General features: G+C 37.5%; 1 protein-coding gene and 1 pseudogene across 1 annotated transcript; one reads left to right on the forward strand and one right to left on the reverse strand.

The window, feature by feature from the left end:
• Nucleotides 1-904: 904 nt before the first annotated feature.
• On the reverse strand, nucleotides 905-3,436 carry LOC146638314 (uncharacterized; annotated as a pseudogene).
• A 2,924-nt stretch (nucleotides 3,437-6,360) lies between these two features.
• On the forward strand, nucleotides 6,361-8,563 carry LOC146638315 (uncharacterized). The gene is made up of 6 exons (XM_085367616.1): nucleotides 6,361-6,630; nucleotides 6,719-6,938; nucleotides 7,261-7,484; nucleotides 7,660-7,807; nucleotides 7,913-8,022; nucleotides 8,255-8,563. The coding sequence occupies exons 1-6, from the start codon at nucleotides 6,361-6,363 to the stop codon at nucleotides 8,561-8,563; spliced, it is 1,281 nt and encodes a 426-aa protein (XP_085223742.1).
• Nucleotides 8,564-9,577: the final 1,014 nt, after the last annotated feature.

Below are 9,577 nucleotides of genomic sequence, written 5' to 3' on the forward strand. Positions count from 1 at the left end.
CATTTGAAAAACAGAAACGGCATAACTCATTCACTTTAGGCCATGTCAAACAGATTAATAGATCAGCATCAGACAAGTATCAGTACACATATCTTCACTGTGGCAATGCTACAATCGCATTCAACTGTCAGATTTGATAGAAAACTCAACAACAAAACTGTCCAAAACAATAACCTGATAATACAGTTCATGCATGTAAAGCAGTGTGCCTTTTATAAAACATCTGTTGAACTCATGTGTAGTCCAATTACATCACACAGGTAATATTTCATGACTGCATATGTCATATCTTTGTGTGTGAAACTGTAATATGGAGTGAAATCCATAAGATTATCAGCGGATATCAGCTCCGTTGCTTGTGCCATGTTTGGAATCTCTATCTTATATTACATGTAATCTTTGTCATAACAAATGGTATTGTGCTGCTGGAATTCAAAACAGTACAATGATGAATTGATCACATAGATATTTTTCACAAGCCCAAATATAGGTAAACCACTAGAACCAACAGCACAAACAATTAATGACCTATCCCTTATGTATTTGTTACCATTTAGATTAAGCCATTTAACAGTCACTGCATGGTTTACTTCATCATTTCCAAGGAAGGCCCTCATTTTTTCTTTTAAGTATGACATTATGCTTACTTCTGAGGTTGGTCCTAATGTGCATTCATTGGAAAAAAATGGGGTGATCAAAACTATCCACATTCTGACAACATTCATACATTTGATTATGCTTTATTAAAGATTTGCAAACATTTTTAAAATTTATTTTTGACGCCCATTGTTTGAAAAAGCAATGTTTCGATTCAAATCTCATGCACATATGACGGACCATTGGTCCCAAACGTTTAATTTGGCTTGGTGTATGAATCAAATAATGTTGTTTTGGTGTGATGTTGTTATATGGGAATAGGGCTTTCATGTGCTTCAAGTGCTGTTCAATGAGGATTTTCAACTTGTTAATAGTCTGCAGACTGATGACAGGAGCAAGTAAAATCTGAACTATCTCAATGAGTTCAAGAATGAATGCGTAGTGTTCAGTACCTTTGGCTGCATCAATCAGAAATGGCAAAATTTTCAGAAGAACAATCATTTGCCCCGAGGACTGCTTCAACTTATTGTCACTGGAAGCTAATGTACTGTAGGTAATAACACTTGGTTTATCTCTAATATCAACTGGAGAGTATGGGAAACCAGTCACTGCAGCATTGAAGAGATCTAAGTCTAGCTCTCCCATGAGAACTAAGTGTTTCAACACACACTTTATTTCTAATGGAGCAATCCCTTCAAAAATTACATGCATCATGTCTTGGGGTGTTTGTTGGATCAAGTTGAATGCTGGGAAATTAATAAGTTTGCTTCTTCTGTTTATTCCATATGTTGTTTTTAAGCTGCTTCTTAGATACTCTGTGTTGGCCTTCTCAATTTCGCTACATTGCCGGACATGTCGTTCAAATGTCCGTTCCTCAAAGTTATCCTCATCAAAATAAATTTGCATGTCCTCAAATGAACATTCACACTGCCTGCATTTACTATGAGCAAACCCAACACCCTCTTTAAACCCGCAAAGCTCATGTTGCGCCAAAGTGTCTCCACATAATGAAACTAATGCTCCAAATATTTCACGTTCACCATTTCCAGTTTGAATTTTAACTCCATTATATAGCTTCACTAAGTCCTCATGCAGCCTTTGCAAGATTCCATCTACACCACATTCAGAAAGCGCACTCTTTTTTGCAATGGCAAGTAGACGAATGGCAGGTAGTTTTGATCGATATTTAGGATTAATGTTTCCCAAAGTATAATAGAACATTACCAACTTATTTTTGGAGGCATGAGACCCAAGTGGGTTACAAATTTCAATTTCATCTGAGTAAAGGATAATCTGTAAGGCAGAGGGGTGTGCAGAAAATAAACGGTGAGACTTCATGAGTTCTCCATCTATGATATCATATAAATACTCATTTCTCTAATTTTTCTGCTCATCTATCAATGCCAAAACTCTTGGATGGGACAATAACTGCTCCAAACTTCTGACAAGCGGAACATAATGAAAACATTTGGGCACAGTAGTGAGGAATCTTTTTTTCCCTTTTTTTCCCATGACAGCAGTATACCCAACACAAACCTCCTCGGACTCCACAAAATTGAAATTTCTCTTTATCACATCATCCTGCCTGTATGTTGTTGAAACAGAGGCAAATGGATCCTCAATCTGGTCGAAGACTGCCAAAACATCTTTTTCAAGTCCACTTCCATGATGCTGCTGGAAAACCTTTTGTACCTGACTTCTCAGATTATTGACCAACGATGCCTGATACTGTTGTAATGCTGCAACGACATCATTCACACCACTCTGAAAAACAGACAGAAAGGACAAACGGCATCTTAGTTATTTGCTATTAAAAGAGATTTATTTTTAGCGAATAGACAACTTATAATGTAAGGACTAATAACGTACGTAGCTCTGCAACCAAAAAAACTGCATAGAATTATTTGACTGTTTCTTATAGATTTTTTCCCTCACTGAAACTGAAGAAAAAAAAAAATTTTTTTAAATTCCTTCTCGGATTTCTTGCAAAACTCAAATTTTTAGTTTAATTAAGATTACAATTTTCCTTTTTAAACTGAGACTAAGAGTTAGGTGGCAGAGGAAGGCTTGTGATGGGAGCAACCCTGAAAAGGATAGGCGGAGGCAAATGGATGGATGGCTGGAGACTATGACTGCCTTAGTTTACCTAAGGCAGTCATAGTCATTTGTTGGAAAGTTGGAGGCACATACAAGTGATGCTCGGTTTTGCATAGTTACTATTAGGATAATCAGAATGAATTAAAGGCTGTTACAGTTTAGGGAAATTGTTAATAATAAATGATGAAAAAAAATAGAGCCACATGTTAAAATAATCATTCTAATTTTGTATGAGCACAAACCTGTGAAAGACGATGTTTCTCTCTTGCAGTCAATACAAGAGCTGTTGCTTGTCTGGTAAGAACATCGTGGCAGGAGTCATCCTTCAGAAAAGAGAAATAAATATAGGAATGTTATAAACTGGTAAAATGTTTTATCAAAAGAAGTTGTTATTGTTCAGTAGTGATAGACTCACCATAGATTGGGATGATGCTACTCCATCTGCGAACCCGCTTGGACAAGCTGCTGAAATGTTTGGAGTCGAGGTATCATTGTTGGTCTGGGATGGAACAAGGGGCCTTTGCGAGATATGGGCACCATCATCGAAGCCAGAGTACAATGTCTTATTATTGTCAAAAGTACCAAAATGTTCGGGGCACACACTGTCTGGATCATGCTGTATTGTGTTTTGATCAATCACTGCATCTTCTCCTGAGTTCAATCTGGTGTCTACAGCTGCATCCATTGTTGGCTGGCTTGTTGGCTGGTTTTCGACCACTGGATCAGTCCTGTAGGCCCACATGTTACTCAGACTTCTGTTCTCCGCTGATGAGGGAGAACTGCAATTGAGATTAATTGATTAATTGACTAGTTAAAGATATTAATTACAAGCTACACTGATCATTTCTAAATAATTCTATTCTGCATTTGATAATTTACTCCAAAATATGTATGTTTTCAGACTGAGTTTAATAAATTGTTACTAATTTATTGCTGATTGATATTTGGTAGCTTAACTGTAGTTTAAAAGCTTTAAAAATCCTCAAAAACCTAAACCTGGAAAGCTAAACTAAAGAACACAGGAAACATTGAAAATGTTGCAAAAACCTTACAACCTGGAGCAAGGAGCATGAGACATGAAAACCTGAGGGAGGGAACACAGATGACACAGAGGAGAAAATGCAGACGATCCGACAAAGAACAGAGGGAAGCACACACTAAATATACACACACACAGGGAAACGAGGAATTGGCAGACAGGTACGAAACACAGCTGACACTAATCAGATGAGAAGAGACCAGGGGGAAGGGCAACAGAATACACTGATGCAGGGCATGGGACTATCAAAGTAAAACAGGAATAAACATGAACATCAAACCAGGGACACTTGACTCAAGACAAGGGAGGCACGGAGAACACCTAAACACAGGAAATAATTAACAAATAACCAGGAAACTAACTGAAACAATGAATATTAATAAACACAAACAACCAAGGAGACTCTGGACCATGCCCATTGGTTTATTTAAAACAAAAGTAAAAAAAATAAATAAAAATGGTGTTTTCTCTATTAGGAGAAATTAAGCACTCAGAAAAATTGTTTAGAAATAGCATTGATGTGGATCATAAGGAATTAGCATTAACATATCTACTGTTAAGCTGTAAACACAAGTAGGAATCTAACATGAATACTTTATATGATTATTTTCAAAGATATCAAAGTATATAGTCAGTCTCACCTTACAGATTTTTGTGTCCTAGTCGATCCGCTGCATCGTCCATTGCCAAGGTGGTCGGAGTGTGTTCGACGAATGTGATACCAAAATGAATTGTAAACACGATATTCTTTGACACATCCATCTATGCCACAAACTACACGGAAATCTGGACTATGGCTATGTGCAGAATTAATATGACTCAGTAAGGATTTGAGGGTCAGACCCACAAAAACGAAGCAGATAACACAGCGCCAAATCATTTTGTTTCACTGGTCTGTGAACCGTTTTTCCCATAAAGCCAAGATGACCAGGATTATTCCATTAAGGGGTAGGAATGGCTATCCTAATTCGGTGCCTTATAACAGCTGTACTAAGTAATAGTACCGACATGTCAGTATTTACTTAATATAATCTAACTAAATAGTTAAATCTTTAAATATATAGAATTTTATAGATATAAAACAGCGAACTAAACCATTTCTGTACACAACCCCATACTCCTGAGTTGGTACAGTCCAGCTTCGCGCCTCTAGCTTCGCGCCTCAAATTTGGATTGCAGGATTAGTAATATTTTTGGGTCCGGGATACAGTGGTACAGTGTGAAGAAATTAAGGCATGCTATGGAGAAACTGGACGAAATAACAATTGCCACCCTGAAAGGTATGTGACTGTTTTGTTTTTTCTATGTTTTGTGTTCTGCTATGTTGCATGGTAAGTCGCTAGCATGGCAGGCTATACCCGGTTGTTAGCTTAGCTTGTGCGGTTAGCTTAGTTGCATTAGCATATTTAAATATGCTAGTGCTATTACACTACATACATGGGTATTTCTGAAAACTGAGATTTTCCGTTTTCATTTTAAAAATAATCCCGTCCACACGGAAACGCAGAAATGAAGGAAAACGCTGCTAGGAACATGCCAAAGCAACAGGTGGCGATATATTCCTAACCGTGTAGAAATGTTGGCCAATCAGAAGTCTAGAAGCCTCGGTGGGAAATAGTAAAGAAAGATGGGGCATAGAAGCAGAACCCAGTCTGGAGGGACAGTAACTGTGTATATGTAAGTATTTAAACACTGCAGAGAGTACAATTAACAGTAACAGTATTGTAGAAATTCATTTCACCGAAACAATAACGTGGCGCACAAGGCCCACACCTTTGACGCTGCGTTTTCTCCGTTTTTCTCGTCCACACCTAAATGCAAAAAAGGAGTTTTCGAAAATATCCACCCTGGCAAGCGTTTTTAGAAATCTCCTTTTTCAGTGACTGAAAACGCTGTTTACGTGTGGACGAAAGGTGCAAGCGAATCACAAATATAATACTTTTTCCAGTCAATGGGAGGAAGCTAATTTAGAACCTGTGGAGCAGTCAGGAGGGAATATAATGGAATAGAGTATTGTTTTTAAATGGTAAATATTAAATTATGTTTCTTGTGTATCCTGTTTGTTACCCAAGCAAAGCTGTCAGCTGGCTTGCACATGAGGATGATGCAATGTAGTGATAATTGGAAACTCCTATTGCAGAAGCAAATGTTGGAGAAGACCTGCTCTCGTCACTTTCACGAGATGACATCAAAGATCTGTTTCCTGGTCCTGAACATTTCCTCAGGCGTCGGGCTCTATGGCTTGCAGTGCACAAATGTGAAGAAGTAAGTTCTGTCCTATCGCTGTGTGACAAAACTGAGAACACACCAGCTTGTTTTATGCAGTTTCAAGTAATTCCACCAATACTCACTTAACAGATAGACAGTAGAATCTTCTTTAGTTTTGATTTAAATCAAGTGGCCCACACATTTATTAAATATACATATTTTTTATTGTTCAACACTTTACTGATATTTTGTTGTACTTTCTTTCATGTGTAGAGACCTAAAGTTCTTGTGCAATTTTATGTGAAATTAGCCCCATGTACACTGTATTTTAGAACAAGACTGCTGCTGAAAAAATGCTAACAACTACTGGAGATGGTGACTTCTCCAGAGAGGAACCCAGCACTTCTAAGTTTGTGACTATGTCCAACCCAGAGTACATAGTCTTCACAGACAGTGAACTTGAGCAAGCTCGACATTCCTACTTTGAAAAGAAGCGGCTGGGGACAGAGTGTGCTGAACCTTTGTCAAAGGAACTCTTTTGTCGACTTGTAAGAAACACCATGACAAACATGATTTCGATAGCAAGAGCAGCTGAAGACTCCAGATACCCCAGCAAACATGAGGTTGATGCCATGGCAAAGCGATTAATGGAGTACTACCCAATGCTTAAAGAAACGTGTGGTGAGTGGGTAAGTAGCATTTGCTCAATACCACTCTGTGTTAATCATGAGTGATGTATCTTGTCATCTTTTAATTTTTACCGTTTGTACCTGTTAGGAGCATGTTGCTAAAAAGCTAATGAAGAGACTCTCCAATGTCAAAAGTCCAAGGAAGGGCAAAAAACCTCCTGCGAAGAAGCCAAGAAAGGATGGGAATGAAAGCGTTGCAAAAAGTGACAGCAGTGGGGAGTCCAGTGCATCAACTATTATTCTAGATAAATCACCAGTTAGATCGATGGGCACCCCAGTGCACCACCAGGATGGCAGTGATGAAGAATGTAAGTATAATATAATGCACCCTCTTATTACAGCCTGAGTGTAAATGTGGTTTGGACGATACTTTTTGTTTTTTTGTTAAAAATTCTGCTAACAATGGAACACAACTACTTCACTGTTTATCTTGGAATCTTTGTGTTCCATTTAATAGTGACAACTTCACAGGATTAATGAACAATTTTAAGATAGGTGGTTAGTTAATTTGTTGATCTAATTTACAGAAATATTTTGGTATTTTTGTATTATTGTTTTGCACCAATAACAGATATATAAAGCCTTACTGTGGCAATAAATGATTTACACACCTCTGCTCTGTGTGTTTAGCTGGTTCAGCTGACTTCTTTGACAGCCAAAAAACCCAGGCAAGACACTACAAGACACTTCAAGAAATATACAAGACCAAAAAACCGAACAAAGCTGCTGTTACCCAACTGCTGAACCTGGAGTTTGAGTCTAGAAGACAATTCATTAACTCTGATGCTATAAAGGAGCAGGACAGAGCAGTGAAGATACTAGAGGCATATCCTTGTTTCAGAGAACTGGACCATGTAAGCAGCACTTATTTCTTTTAGCCATCCTGTTATTCCTTTGGGGACATTTTGATATGATTTTCAAATTTCTTAAATACTGGCCCTCATGTTTAAATTGTTATCACTTATTGTCAAGACCAGATACAGAGCTAGACAGATCTATCTCAGTTGGGTTTCTGTCTGTATTTTTCAGGTCCTTGATGAGCTGCGGAGAATTATTCAACCATCCAACTTGAAATACATTTCTGAGATGAAGGATAGATGGGAAATCTTCTACTCGAAGGTGCAGTTTTATGGTGTCATGAAGAAAGTTATGAAGCCGCCAAAAACTTTGGATGGAGGTAATGCTACAGTATCTTGATTTGTCTACATTTATGCTTTGCAGATTACATTATTTGCAATGCTTAATGGTGTTGCCCTGTCTTATTTTTCTTTTTTCAAACCAGTGGAACATGCAGCAGCTGTGTTCAGAGCCCTTCCCGTGCTTTTCCCTTCCAGCACAGTACCACCTAAGAAGCTGGGCATCTGTAGTGAGGCTTTTTTCCATGTCCTAAAGGTAAGGCTGCAATATTCTATGTGTATATATTGTTGAATTTTGCAGTTACTCATGTTTTCATTTTATATATTTTACTGTGGAGTCAGTCAAATATTCTTAAAGTTCAGATCCCCATAACATGTTGATGTTAATAAAACCTACAAAAAAAGTTGATCTATTTTAAACTGTAATGCAACTCAAAAATTGTATTTCTTACGGTCTTGTTCTAATCCTCTTTTTTTCTGTCATGTAGACTTCAGAAGACCCTGAAGGCTACCTGCGTCAGCGACCCCTGGCTTGTCCAGTTCTGCTTGTCTCTGAAGGCAACTGCATGATAGCTGTTGGAACCACACCAGTGAGCACTTTTGACCGGAAGGATCTTAATGAGGGACTGCTCTATCTGATGGCATATTACTATGCCCTCCACCTCACATATCCAAAGTGCATTTCCACGCTGCTGTCTGTCTTGCAAACTGAAATACTCAAAGACTCCATCCATGACCGAGATTCAACCCCCTCTTACAAGAAGGCGCTTGGTGAGTGGAAGTCATTCATTGAGTGAGTCTCTCAGATGACAGACTCCATCTGCCTTGTTTATCAGACTCAGTGTTGGTCAGTGAGGTTGTTTTTTTTCTCTCTAGAAAAGTTGTTCAAATGTAAAACACATGTTTGTTTGTGTGGTCGTTAAACTTGTTCTTCTAAAATGTTATGTAATATAGGATTTGAAATAGTGATTGTTTTAAGCTTCAGCAAAATTTATTTTTGATACCAGCCATGAGTGTGTTATACTGTTATTATTCATGTTAAGAGTATCTGGAATATGCACTTCTTATATTGGCCATGTTACACAGTACCCTGCTGAAATGTATAATTTTAGACATGATTCTCCTGGAACAGACCTCAGTGAGTTACTGACCCATTGCTGTGTCAATAAAAGCGCAAAATCTAAGAGTGCTTTTGCTGTCTTAATTTAAGATGAATTCCCTTATTTTTAGTAGCTTTTTGAAGAGATGGTGTCTTATTCTCAGGAATTTTTGCTGATTATTGTTCTCAGAGTCGAAACATATTTCTTATAGTTAGCTCAATCAAGAAAGAAACAATTCAGTTTTAAGAAAATTTGTCCTATAGTAAGGTGTTTTTTTTATGTGAAAAATCTAAATTAAGGTGTCGAATCTTAAAGTAAGCAAATAATTCTTGAAAACAGCTTGTTCAAGAAAGCATAATACTCATTTTAGGTACAGATTTTCTAAATATCAAAGTATATTTTACTTATAATAAGTCATATTTTCTTCAAATAAGCATACATTTTAGACAATTTTGTCTAGTTAAAAGGCATATGGCAGTTAGATTAATTTGCTAGTTTTAAGAATTCTAGTCAAGCAACTTTTGCTTACCCCATTGGCAGATTTTTTGCTCAAAACAAGAAAATTTTGTCAGATTTAAGAATATTTGGCTTGTTTCAAGTATAGCTGTTTTTGCAGTGTAGGTTTTAAGGACAGGGGAGGCTTAGGCCCCAAGAGATGCACACGATATGAACGAACGTAGTGAATGAGCATAAAATTTCACAAACAGAAAA

This window comes from Diplotaxodon limnothrissa, linkage group LG2, assembly GCF_057381915.1.
Source record: "Diplotaxodon limnothrissa isolate DT_005_m linkage group LG2, D_limnothrissa_male_GT1.1, whole genome shotgun sequence".
Taxonomy (NCBI): Eukaryota; Metazoa; Chordata; class Actinopteri; order Cichliformes; family Cichlidae; genus Diplotaxodon; species Diplotaxodon limnothrissa.